Source organism: Sapajus apella, unplaced genomic scaffold (genome assembly GCF_009761245.1).
Source record: "Sapajus apella isolate SASKATOON/1434 unplaced genomic scaffold, GSC_monkey_1.0 scaffold80, whole genome shotgun sequence".
NCBI classification, from domain to species: domain Eukaryota; kingdom Metazoa; phylum Chordata; class Mammalia; order Primates; family Cebidae; genus Sapajus; species Sapajus apella.
This window is the reverse complement of record NW_022437020.1, coordinates 9,477,566-9,491,399: the sequence shown is the minus strand read 5'-3', so window position 1 is coordinate 9,491,399 and position 13,834 is coordinate 9,477,566. Positions and strand designations below refer to the sequence as shown.

Here is a 13,834-nt window from a genome sequence, read left to right as displayed (position 1 = left end):
TTTTTTTTTTTTTTTTTTTTTTTTTGAGAGGGAGTGTTGCTCTGTCACTCAGGCTGGAGTGCAATGGTGTGATCTCGGCCCACTGCAACCTCTGCCTCCCAGGTTCAAGCGATCCTTCTGCCTCAGCCTCCCAAGTAGCTGGGATTACAGGTGTGCGCCACCATACCCGGCTAATTTTTGTACTTTGAGTAGAGACAGGATTTCATCATGTTGGCCAGGCTGGTCTGGAACTCCCAACCTCAGATGATCCGCTTGCCTCAGTCTCCCAAAGTGCTGGGATTATAGGTGTGAGCCACCACGCCTGGCTGAAGCCAGTGTATTCTTGATACCAAATCCCAACAGCACATATGAAAATAGAGAATTTTCAGCCAGTCTCACTCAGGAACATAAATATAAAAATTCTAAGCCCAGTATCAAGAAAACTAAATCCATCAGTATTAAAAAGATAAAATACTCTGTTCCTCTTTTCTTGCGTTGTTTTAGATTAATCAAATGTTTGTCAGTATTCCACTTTATTTCCTCTACTGGCTTTTTAGCTGTATTTTGAGTGGTGCTCTAGGGATTACAACATGCATCCTTAATTTATTACACTTTACTTAGAATTAATATTGAACAGCTTTACACCTCACAAATAAAAGAATCTAATAGCAATGTAATTCCATCCCCCTGCTTCCTCGTTATTTGTGCAGTAGTGGTGTTGCATATTTTACTCTGTATATGTTACAAACTCCTTAAAACAGTGATACTATTTTTTGCTTTAAGCAGTCTTCTAGCTTTTTTTTTTCTTTCCAAGACAGGGTCTCTGTAGCCCAGGCTGGAGTGCAGTGACATGATCTCAGCTCATTACAACCTCCACCTCCCAGGTTGAAGCAATTCTACTGCCTCAGCCTCCGAGGTAGCTGGGATTACAGGTGTGCACCACCATGCCTGGCTAATTTTTGTATTTTCAGTAGAGACAGGGTTTTGCCATGTTGGCAAGGCTGGCCTTGAACTCCTGGCCTCAAGTGACCCACATGCCTTGGCCTCCCAAAATGATGGGATTATAGGGGTGTTGTGTTTTAAAGAAATTAAGGAAAACAGCTACTCTTCAGTGTGTTTTCTGTCATGTTTACCATTGCTAGTGCTCTTTATTCCTTCCTGTAGATCTGAATTTTCATCTGGTATTTCATCTGAATTTTCATCTGGTTTCCCTTAGCCTGAAACGGATCCTTTACCATTTCTTATTAAGCTGGCCTTTTGGCAAGGACTTTGCTCAGCTTTGTTTTCATTGAAAATGTCTTTATTTGAACCCATTTTTGAATGACATTTTCATTTGATGTAGAATTCTAGGTTGGGAGTATTTATTCCAGCACTTTAAAAATAACCGCATTTTTAGGCTGGCCACAGTGGCTCACACCTGTAATCCCAACACTTTGGGAGCCAAGGTGGGTAGATTACCTGAGGTCAGGAGTTCCAGACCCGCCTGGCCAACATGGTGAAACCCCACCTCTACTAAAAACACAAAAATTAACCAGGCATGGTGGTAGGTGCCTGTAATCCTAGCTACTTGGGAGGCTGAGGCAGGAGAATCACTTGAACCTTGGAGGCAGAGGTTGCAGTGAGCTGAGATTGCGCCACTGCACTCCAGCCTGGGTGACAGAGCAAGACTCTGTCTCAAAAAATATATATATCACATTTTTGGCTGGGCATAGTAGCTCATATCTGTAATCCCAGCACTTTGAGAGGCTGAGGCAGGTAGATTGCCTGAGGTTAGGAAGTTCAAGACCAGCCTGGCCAACATGGTAAAACCCCATCTCTTCTAAAAATACAAAAATTAGCTGGGTGTGGTAGTGGCATCTGTAATCCCAGCTACTTGGGTAGCTGAGGCAGGAGAATTGCTTGAATCTGGGAGGTGGAGGTTGCAGTGAGCCGAGATCGTGCCACGGCACTCCAGCCTAGGTGACTCTGTCTCACAAAAAAAAAAACATTGGGAGAAGCACATAAATGCCTTAAAATTAAAAATGTAAGTCAAAAATTAAAAGTTCAATAGATATGTTAGGAGATAAACTTGAGGAAATCCCCCAGAAAATGAAAGGGTGGTGGGGGAAAGACAATAAACACTGGACCCAATAAAAATAGTTAGAAGAATATTGGGGGATTGGGGAGGGAGAGGGAGCACGTGTGTGTGTGGGGTGGGTAGTGAAAGAGAACTGAATTCTCAGCTTCCTAGGTGAGACATCGTTGGATAATGTCTCGTATCAAGAAACCAGGACATGGATATGAGTATTTGTATCTAGCAGTGTAAGGGTAAATGCCAGAAAAATTAGCTGAAAGTGTTCAGAAGAGGCAGGAAGTCAGGGGGACTTCAGGAGGTAGAGTGGAGTAGAAAAAGGACTGTTTCTTTGTTATAAACCTTGTAAGAGTTTTTGACTTTCCAGACTATTAATTCATTTCTTTGAAAAGCCTGGAAATTAAAAAATTAAAAGATAGAATGACCTTATAGATGCCATTAGGAAAAGTGCTGTGTGGTTCATTGTACACACAGGTGATCATTCTTCACTGGGTGCATATTTGTTTAGGACTCTTCGATCCTTTTCCTGGCACTGAAAATACCATCTTTCAGGGTTTTTGTGGCTATGAGAGCACAGGGAAGATTTCCATCCCCCTTCTTACACCCGGCTCTGAGAGTTCATGTGTGTGTATGTATGTGTGCTAATGTAAGTACATGTGTGCAGGTGTGCATGTCATGGGTGCCTTGTGAACACATGTATGTGCGCATACATGGATGTGTGTGTACATGGGGAGCGCATAGATATGTGCTCTTTTTCTTAGCCTTTCCACGCCATTCCTAAATTCCTTTTTATCTTCCTTTCTCTTATTTGCCATAATCTGAAGTTAAAGTGCATTTTTAATAATGTGTTAAATCTATTGAGCAAAGGTCAATATTTCTGTTGTCTGTGTGTGTGTATATATATATATATATATACATATATATGTACAAACTAAAAATCACTGTGTGCATGTGTAATTATATGTATATTTTTTGAGACAGGGTCTTGCTTTGTCACCTAGGCTGGAGTGTAGTGGTGTAATCATAGCTCACTGCAGCCTCCAACTCTTGGGCTCTAGCAGTCCTCCCAACTCAGCCTCCCAAGTGGCTAGGACTACAAGAGCACACCACCACGCCTGGCTAATTTTCCTGTTTTATTTTTTTGTGCTCACCTGCTCATGCCTGGCCCGTAAACAGTATTTTCAATAATAGCTTTATTGAGACATAATTCATATACTGTAAAATTCACCCTTTCAAGGAGTAAATTATAGGAGTATTCAGTATGTGAATTATAGGGGTGTTTTTGTATATTTTTATAAATAGATGGAAGTAAGCCTTTTTTATTCCTTCCACCCAAACCTCTGCATTAAGCTTTGTAACCTGAACATAGCCATGGGTGACTGGTTCACTGAATCTCAAAAGGAAAAAACTTCCACTGGTGTGTTAAACTGAAACATATTTACGTGATTTTTCTAGGGCTCTCTTGCTTCACTGTGTTTCAATTAAGGAATTTCTTCCTGCATATTTTAAGTATGGGGACGTAGGGGGAGAATTAATAAACTCTGTATTGTTAATAACTTCTCTTATAGTCAAGAAAATCCAGGAATCCAAAAGTATTAGCTCAGAGTCCTTAATCTAACAGAACTTTTCCCCCACCCCTACGCGCTTTGTCTCCGATTGTAAATTTCCTTCTCAAGGATTTTAATGCTTAACTCAAAATGCCAGGCACAGAAAAGCTTCATTACCGCTGGTACTTTCCTGTTGGCAAATTCAACCTTAGTCTCCCCTTAATTCTGGTTCTTTCTTTGCATAATGGGAGTAATCCTGTTTGTTCATTATGAATTTAATTCGTGGAGGGGAAATACTGCATTGAAGATAGTGAGCGATGATAAAGCCATTTATTGGCAGCCTCAGATGCCATTAGCTGTGGATTATCCTCCACCTCCCACAATGACATTCCCCTGGCCTTCATTGTTGACATCTGGAGGCGGCCTGCTGGCAGTGCCGGTCCAAGTGTTTGAACAGGTGGATTTGGGATTCTTCTACAGGCTCAGGAATCTGATGGCAAAGAATTTGATTTGGGCATCTTTCAAGAGCCCTCCTTTTAGAAACTAAGGAATTCATGGTGCTAGTTGGGTTTTTACAATAGCAAACTTGAACAGGCTTGGAGTATCTTGAATAGTAAATAATGCATTCTTGTTAAATGCTTTGCCAACATTCTAAAATCCAGCTGCCTCCAGGTGGCAGTTCTGTTGAGCGTAGACCCTGGTCTGGCCTGGGGTGTCCCTGGATGTGTCTGCCTGTTCTTCCTCCTTGCTTCTTATGCACCCATGTGGCTCATCTCCCCAAAGAGAATGTGGCCTCTGGGGGGTGACCGAGTATGGAGGGGCTGGCCGGGGGAGCCTGTCCTGGCACATGTGCTGCTGTTCTTGGGGACTGACACTGTGGACTCAGTGAGAGGGGCTGGATGCCCCCTGAAAACTAGAGCCTCCAAGAAGCTTGTTCCTGTGTGTCTCTGCCTTAGTCTGTTATGTTAAGTCACCAGCGTCTGACCCTCCTGCCTCAGTTAAGCTTGGGCTGCAGTTTGGGGAAGGGGCTGTGTAGAAGGGGTGATTCTTATACAGGCACTGATTTGCCCAGGTGGCCTGTGGTCACTTGCCTGGCTATTTTGCAGTCAAGCCTCATGGGACACCAGTCACTGTGGTGGGATCATGTGGCGTTACAGCTTATGATAGACAGAAGTTGGCACTGCAGTTTATGATGGTCATAAGTTGGCATTGCAGTTCATAATAGACATACAGTTCAAGATGAGACGTTAACAGCGTCTTCTCGTCTGACCCAGTGGTTCCACTCTGGGGACTCTTGGGAAAAAGTAATCCAGACTGCATCAAATAACATTTCTGGCAGATTTATGTATTTCATAAAAAGAAAACTGGGCTAAATGTGCTGTCATAACCTGTCATAAGAGATTGTTAAACAAATGGTGACATTCATGGGGTGAAGTATTTTGCTGTCAACAAAATTATGTTGTAACGGATTCATTCATTCAGCAAACATTTATTGAGTACCTACTGTGTGCCCAAAACTTGCTACACACTGAAGCTAATGCACCAAACAAGAGATGCCTGTGATGCTTCTAGGCTGAAGGGAGAGAAAACAGTGAACAAGAAAGTAAACGGCATCTAATGCGATTAACATGATATAAGGCTAAGCGGGGAGAAGAGAGATTAAACAGGGCACTGTGTGCTTTCAACTACGCAAGAAATGCACATGCATAGGAAACAGCCCAGGAAGTACGTGCAAAGAGTTACAGGTGATTTATTTTTATTTTTTCTTTAAATACCTCAACATTTAATAATTTTTATTCTAACTGGGGAAAAATAATTTTAAAAAAGAATCACACTTCAAATGTATGCTACACGCTTTATGCATAGGTATGGAATACTTATTTTTATGTCTTCCGAAGGCTGGAAAACCAAAGTGACTCCCTTGGTTGAGGAAGTGAAGAAAGCATTTAAGTACTAGAAAAGGGAGATAAATGTCTCCAAAATTACCATTGTCTAAACCTTAACCTTAGGTCCAGTGTCGCAAATCGCACCTGTTAGAAAGGGAACGGTCTCCTTTGGGGGCACAGGCAGGAAGGGGTTGCTTTGGACCCACTGCCTCTTCCCTGCTGGCTTTTTAGTGCTCCCAGCTCTCAGCTCCACAGGTTGTTAGCTCAGCGCCTGACCCCTCACAGGCTCTCATGAATATCCTGGAGATAGAGAGAAAGAACAAAAATATGAGCCATGTGTGAGCAAAACACCATCTCATTCCACTGGCCCTTGCTACGTATGCAGCTAAGATCTGCTTCTATGCATCTTAGAAGTCTTATCACTTGTTCCTCACAAATATCTTTGGTATATTTCCAAGTTTATAAATGAGTTTTAATTTTACCATATCAGAAAGTTGTCTTTGCTCTTAATTACATGAAAAAGATGCTCAGTTTCTCGTATAATAAGGGAAAGGCTACGAGGGAGCCCGATCCTTTTGACACTGAGTTTTACCTCTAGTAATGTAGCCTATAGGTGCACATGCACACAGCTGAAATGATGTGTGCAGTAGATTTCCCTTAACAGACAGCTCCGGTATGCCAGTCACTATTCTAAGTGCTTTACCATCATTAAGTCATTTAGTCTCCCAAACAACCCTGTGAGGTAGATGTTATTATTATACCCACTTTACAAATGAGGAAACTAAAGAATGGAGATTAAGTAATTTGCTCAAGGCTCACATAGCTAGCAGGGGCAAAGCCAGGATCCAGGGTCCTTGCTCTGCTCACTTCATGTAGTTCCTCCCTGTATCCTTGGTCACACAGGGAATGAGGATGAGCAGGAGCTACTGTTCTGGGATTTAGAAATGCTAAGAGATTTCCAGAATTGAAACAAAAGGTAAAATTGTACTGGCAGAGCGACCCACATCGCGGAAAGAGTGTATCTAAAGACAGACAGGCTGCCATTCAGAGCCAGGGGGCGCAGCAGTGAGCATGGGCAGAGGTGAGTGATGAGAAAACATGGTAAACACCAAACAATCTGTTTTCCTCCCCAAAACCATTCTCCTTGCCAAGAAACCCCGTGGCAGGAAAGGAAGAGGAAGCGGGGATTTTCCAGCCGACAGAGACACTGATCCAGCAATGCCCTGTCCCCCCCAGCTTGGGTGGCAGGAGACAGTCATGAGGACCTGTGGAGGGGGTTCACAGCTGGTATGCGTCTGTTTCCTATTGAGCCAATCCAGTTAGAAAGAAATACGGAGAGGCTGGGGTGGCTGGGAGCCCCGTCAGCTTGAGCAGCCGTCCTTGGGCGGGTCAGAGTCACACTGGGCCCTGCTCCCCTCAACTACGTGGGGTGATGACCTTCTAAACAGTTACCCTGCTCTGAATGCTGGGGATGATGTGGGGGGAAAAAAAAAGGGAGCTTAAACCAGTGGCCGGCAGCAGAGCCGGCTGGCAGATACATGTTGATTACTTGTATAGATGCTCTTTGACATACAATTGTAAGTTGACTTATTTTAATGATATTTTCAACTTACGGTGGATTCATCCCGACATAGCACATCATTAAGTCTAGGAGCGTACTGAATACATCTCGCTTCCACACCACTGTAAAGTCAAAAAATTGTAAATCAAACTGTCATAATTTTGGGGACTGTCTGTAATGTGTTTTATAACATTAGGATTTCACCTGGAAATCGTTAGCAGATTTTTCACTTCTCTTGATACCTGAGGACAGACAACTGCATGGGCTGTCACTCCCCATGGAGGCGGTCAGTGGAGCGGGACCCCTGCTGCCCCCATGTTGGCTGGGAGCTCTCCCTGAAGCCCCGTCTTTCCCGTGCCTTTCTGTCTCTCACGTCCCCCATGGGGCCCAGTGTCTGTCTACTCATCCCCCTGCTTTCAACGATGTTTTCCTTCCACCCACCTTCTACAGACATTTGGGTTTTTACTACCACTGCTATCTCCCAGAACATCCCTCACTATCCTGGACTAGCCATGGAGGAGAGAGCCCAAGACCTAGTCTTCCCATGATCTAGGAGCAAGGACCCAAATAGCAGGGCTCCTCCATGCAACCCAGTTATCAGGTTTGGAGGCTCACAGCCAGGCCTGGCACCAGATCTACCCAGTGGATATCCCGCAAGGGGAAAGTGGCTGGTGCTAATCTTCAAGGAGGCAGCATCAAGGGAGGGTGCAGTGAGATCAGCAGGGCAGAGGACAGCCTCCAGGACAGTGGAGAGTCCAGCCCAGCCGACTTTCATCCCAGCAGGGACAGGAAGTGGAGGGCAGCTCCCTAGAACAGGAATAGAGGGGCACCGTTTGCAGGAATGAGACGCCTGGGGAAAGCAGCATGTGGCCTAGGCAAGAGGTCTGCCCTGATCAGCAGGTAACCAGGAAGGGAGGTAGCAGCCGAGAGCCCGGCTGTCAGGAGAGGAGCCAGGCAGCATCTGGCTTATTTCTGTGAGTGATGGAGGTCTTGGCACAGGCAGGTGATTCTGTGAGTTTGGTGCCTTTCAGGGAAGTTGAAAGAATGGACCCTCATACTGTATGGCACGGCGGAGCACCCATACCACACCTTCAGTGGCCATCAGTCCCGCTTGCGGATGCTGGAGCTATCGACCCTGGAGCTGGAGCCGCCCAAGGCTGCCCTGTCACCCCCCCAGGTGGAAGTTCCTGAAGATGAGGAAGATTACACAGGTAATGAACCTGAAGCAAGAGGAGACAGCCGGCCTCCATAAGCTTTGATTGTCCAGAGTTGCTCTTAAAACACGGGGCTGCTCCTGGCAGTGGCGGGGCTGATGGTTGTGTGTTTTCTCTTGCCTGGGAGTCATAATAATCATGGCAATTTGCACTCATACAGCTAATTCCACCCCAGGCTCTGGTAATATTTTACAGACCAGTAAGTATGCTTCAAACCAGTAAGTATTCTCCAAACTTCCCAGCTGGGAAAGCAGGGTCTATATGCCCAACCAGAATGCAGTCTTGCTCCCTGGTCATTAGCCACCTCCAGGAGCACCCCCTTTCCTCAAAGGCCCCCATCTCACAGCCCAGCCTCCTGACTCCCTCAAATCCATCCACTTTTAGTCCTTGGTGCCAGGATGTAGGAAGGACACGGTTACTCCCAGCGACCCAGGAAGGTTGGGTTCAAGGAGCACAGCCGGAAAAGAAGCTTGTGGCAGAGATCCAGACCAGCCTGGAGGCCTGGGGTTAAAGACCCAGAGAGGATCTCAAGAGGTGATGCCAGCAGATACTGATGCTAAACAAAGACACCTTGAAAATCCTACAGCATCTAAAGAGGCCATGTATGAATCCTTTCTCTCCAGTCATCCCATTGTCAAGGTGGCCCCTGGTTTGGGGCTACCAGCTCACTCCACAAGGTACCCAAAAGCCACAGTAGCCCGGAGACGCTCCAGCCACTGAGCTGGGGTTTTATGCATGCGTTAGACCAGAACCTGGTCTTCTCCCTCTGGGCCATCCTATAGCAATTTGCGTGAGAAGAGGTGTTTCTGGTTGGACATATTTTCCTTAGCTAAATATTACAGCTACTTGATAGATGATGGGTGTATCTAAGAACATTGATGCTTTAAGTTATCTAATAACTTCTGTGAAAAACAAATAACAAAATGGAGAATTCCACCAATACATTTCAAGTATAAATTATGGTCGATTCTAAATTTCTTCTACTATTCCTTTTAAATAGAGCATTGAATTATGTATGGACTAATCTGCTCTGTTTCCCCCTGTGATTTATAAACTATGGCAAGATTCAGTAATTATTAATAAAGAACTAATTTTTTTCTTAAAATCTGCTACTGACTTCAGCCGTGCACAACGGAACCTCACTGTAATACCATCCTACAGTCTAGCAGTCTACTGAGCAGAGCTTAGATGGAGAGAGGGGTTCTCCATGGGAAGGAGATACGTTCCTGGTTCTCAGGGAAGCCCCCTGAAGGCTTAGGGGTGAGTGGGATGGGCAGAGAGTGACAGGAGAAGAGCCTATTCAGAAACCAGGACAGAGGAGGCGAGAACCGGACAGTGCCAAAGTGCAGAAGGCAAAGGAGGAAGAGGGAGGAGGAGCCACGTGATAGTCCAACGCAAGGTCAAGTGGGTATGAGATGGGGTGTCCAGAGCTGGCCGTGGGCCTGGTGCACTGGAAATGAGGGGCCCAGGCCAGCAGAGGTTCCACCTGGACCCTTTGGGAAAGAGATCAGTTGCCAGGAAACAGAGTTGGTGAGTAAGGGGGACGAGAGAAGCCGGGAGTGCTTGCAAATGGCCAGGGTCCCAGGACAGCAGCAGGCAAGATGGCCTGTGGAGAGGAAGGCTAGGGTCCACAGCATCTGGCCCAGAGGAAGGGCACCAGCTGCAGTGGGCAGAGTGGGACACAAGGGAGATGTCAGTGCTGTGGTTCTGAAGGCGGACAGCTTTGTGGTGACAGCCAGCCTACTAGGCCAGAGCTGTCTGGTGGCCAAAGTGCAGGTGAAGGCCACCCCAGGGACGACGTAGGGTGCTGGGTTGAGAGCTGACCCTGGGCTGGCCCCACACAGAGACTGGGAGCCAGCAGGTGTGGGATGCCTGGGAGTCTGCACCTAAGCAAGCACTCTTAGGTGCCTGCAGGCAGTGTGGGCTTAGAGCTGGCGATACTGAAACCAGGGTGGGGGCAGGAGGCAGGGAAGGGCTTGGGTGCCTACAAGAGCATGGCCGGGAGGCCAGGACAGAACTGGCACAGGAACACAGGGAAGCCTGGGCCTCAGGGAAGAAGCCATCGCTGAGCAAAGCAAACAGTGGGCTAAGAACAGCTTGGGACACTGTGGTCACCCATGCAGGACTGCGAGGGAGGCCGAGAGCCCACACGGTGTTGTCTGGAAGACAGGGTTCCACTACAGCGCCACAGGTGCAGGAGCCAGTTATCAGGATGAGGGTGATGCCTGGAGCAGGACCGTGTGTGCCCACAGGCTCAGCACATCTGCGCTCACTCCACAAGCTCAAGCTGAGGCCCAAAAGCATTAGGTAACTTGCTCAGGGCACACAGCAGTCAGGAAGGAGACCAGACTTATTCTCAGTGTGCTCTTATTCTCGTGGACACTCTTGTCTGCCGTTAACGAGCTCAGCTCTTGCATGCCTCTCGGGTCTGATACTGTTCCAGTGAGGTTCCGGTGCACTGTTCTCGGATGGGTGGATGGTGGAAAAGCTGGTGATACCAAACAAACCTCCTGTCCTGTGGCAGTTGGTCTGAGCACGCAATGACAAAGCCCATGGAGAACTCCCAAGTTGCTTTCTAACATTTATGTGTTTGTGTGTTTTTTAAATCCTGGGTTTGTTCCACAAAGGATTGAAGGTAGAGTTTTCAAATAAACCCATGTCAGTCTAAGCCCGTCTCAGGGGGGATCAGCCGGTAGCCAGGCTGTTCGGCACATGAATGGAGCCCCTCTTGTATTAAGACACCCCTGCCAGGAGTTATAGGAAGTGAAACAGGAAGGCTGTGGGCCCTGGAGGAATTTTCACGCTAATTGAGGCAAGGGGAAAAGCAGACATAAGGGCAAATTGCAACACAAGTAACATGCTCACCCAGAGAATGAATTACAGCTGTGCCAGAACGTGCTTAGGCATAGTGGAGTGACTGGGACCACGGGGCCAGCCAGGTGGATTTAATTTAAGAATGCTTCATGGGAGAGATGAATCTGGCTATTTGGCTTTTAAACATAATTCAAGTAGAGAGCCATACTGAGGAGGTTTGTTTACAGATTTATCTAGGCATCTCTGCCCTTGGATGGGCATCGTCTTAACCTGACCAGTCAGTGACCTCAACACATTGTGGAGGCTCTGCAGCTCTGTTGAGTAGCACCCTGCCTTGCTTGGGGCTCCTTGCAAAATTATTGAATCAGCTTTCCACTGCAGAGATACCCAGGGGCAGGGTTGGGGGGATGTGAAGCCCCTATACGTGGACCAGCAGCTGGGAGCACTGCTCCAGGGCCCTCCCCAAGGCTGTCCTCCTCTGAGGATGTTCTAGAACATTCTGTCTGTAGATGGTGAGGACCTCTGCACTTTCCCTGTTCCTAGCCACCCTCCTCTCATCCACTCAGCAAATAGTGATTGAGCACCTGCTCTGTGCCTAATGCCGGGAGTCTAGCCATGAACACACTGAACCAAGCCCTGCCCACCCATCTCCCATTCCCGGTGTCTAGAGAGAGTGAGAAGATTGGTCTGCCGCCTCCCTGTCCCACCTCTGCCCTCAGCTTCTTAAGATGAAGGGAATTGTTCACTTTATCAAGCAAGACAGACCTGCTGCCTCCTGAGGGAAAAAGCGCTGCAGGAAAAGGTGGGAGGGAAGTCCTTGTCACTGCAACAGCCCAGCCCTCGCTGGGCCAGCTGTGAGGGTGGGAAGGCAAGAACCCAGTGGCTGAGCTGGAGTTTTGGGCTCAATGGGTAATTTAAAGCAATGGCACAAGAAGAGAGGATTTTAGAGGGTGTCCCCATAGATGGCCCAGGATGAGGTGGGCAAAGAATCCAATCAGATGGGAATTGATCCAAAATATTATGGAAAAACTTCTGGAGCTAGGGGGAGGAGCTTAGTGAGGAGCTCTAGGAATGGGGGGTGACATCTAGAACCCAGGATGCCTGCACAGCCCAGGAATGGTGTCCATAATCTCCTCCTGGATGCGCACAGCTCTGAAAGGGTTTCACAGTGAGAACTGGGACAGGTGAGGCCCCCCCAACCCAGTGAAAACCAGGGAAATAGCAACACCGGAAAGCCTTCGGGGAGGGAAGCCAAACGCTCCAGATCTAACACTAGGAAGGTCTAGAGACTTAAAGACGAATGAAGAGGGCTCCATGCACCCTGGCAAAATCCCACTGTGGGCAGCAGAGAATGAGGACTTTTGTCTTTTCCTCAAGTCCCTACCAAATGAGGGTGGCAAGCAGCTGACGTGCCTTTACTCCTGAGCTCACTCCCCATCCCCTCTGAGAACTCACACCTCGGAGGAGGAGGTTTTTCTTCCAATAACTCAAAAGCCTTCACGTGCCCCCTAGGTCCCTGTGTCTCAGAACTGTCAGGGTCCCCGGGCCACTTCCCCAGCATAGGAGGGACAGGTGGGCAACAGGCCGGAGTCCACCCCAGCTCTGGCTTCTGCAGACCAGCATGGAGAGGGCCCCTGCAGCATGTCCCACCCCACTGGAGGGGTAGACCTTTAACACTGGGTTCACCTCTGGGATACCTGGGGGGACCTAGAGGGTGAGGTTTGCTGGCATCTACTCAGGTCCCCTGCAGTCCTCAGGTGCTTTTCCAACAACACACTCCAGAGTGAGAAAAGCCTCCAGAGTGAGAAGCTGGGGACCCCTGGGAACTTGAGGGAAGACGCGGCTGCTGCTCTCCCACTGAGGGCTCCGAGGAGAGCCTAACAGGGACATTGTGAAAGGGGCTCAGCCCTCGGCACAGAAAGCAGCAGTTCCCCCATCCCAGTACAGCACTGTCAGGCTCTGTCCCTGCCCCACCCCAGACCCGGTAACAGCCCCCCTGGGCAGGCCTGAGCACGCAGAGATCCATCCCCATTCCCACTGTGGCAGGTTGGGGGTCCTACCTAGTTCCTCCTGGCTCCTCAGCTTGCCAGCAGCTCCCCTGACACTCAGCACCCCCTCTTGTGTTGCTCTGTCCTCCATGTGGAAGTCAAAGGTGCTGGCTGGTCCCAGCGTGATGAATGGTGCAAGTGAGTAAACGTGACAGAGCTGCTGCTCCAGCCTCTCCTTTCCTGGCGCCCTCCAGGCTCTCACAGGTCCCATCTCCTCCCTGCTCCAGGCGGTACACCCAGCCCTGGAGGTTTTGCTCCTCCTCATGCCATCCCTGTCTAGGCTGCTCAGGCTCTGACACTGGAGCCCAGCGAGGCTCAGCTGCACCTGTGACCCACGGGGATGGCTGCTCCCACCTTGTTGTCTGGCTGTCCAGCTCCAGCAGGGCCTGGGAGCTTCTCCCGACCCTGCCAAGCTGCGATATCCTGACACAGGGATCCGGGGGACCACAGTAAATGGAGAAGGCGTCTCTCTGGATGAAAGGCAATGCTTGTTTCTTTAAGGTGTGTGCCATCCGGAGTGCGGTGACAAAGGCTGCGATGGCCCTGATGCAGACCAGTGCTTGAACTGCGTCCACTTCAGCCTGGGGAGCGCCAAGACCAGCAGGTAAGGCATGTCCCAGAGCCCTGTGGCTTGTACTCAGTGGCCCTTTCCCGTGGTATCCTTCGCTCCTTGTCCTGAAGCCCCAGCTAGGAATGAATATATCACTCCCGAAC

At 48.3% G+C, this 13,834-nt stretch overlaps 1 protein-coding gene across 1 annotated transcript in view; it reads left to right on the top strand.

The window, feature by feature from the left end:
- Nucleotides 1–13,834, top strand: part of PCSK6 (proprotein convertase subtilisin/kexin type 6) — a 152,144-nt gene that overhangs the window by 117,008 nt on the left and 21,302 nt on the right. Inside the window, exons 16-18 of the mRNA XM_032252876.1 lie at nt 8,076–8,255; nt 8,419–8,457; nt 13,622–13,724. Of these exons, the coding sequence (XP_032108767.1) occupies nt 8,076–8,255; nt 8,419–8,457; nt 13,622–13,724 (322 nt within the window). The remainder of the gene's footprint in view (nt 1–8,075; nt 8,256–8,418; nt 8,458–13,621; nt 13,725–13,834) is intronic.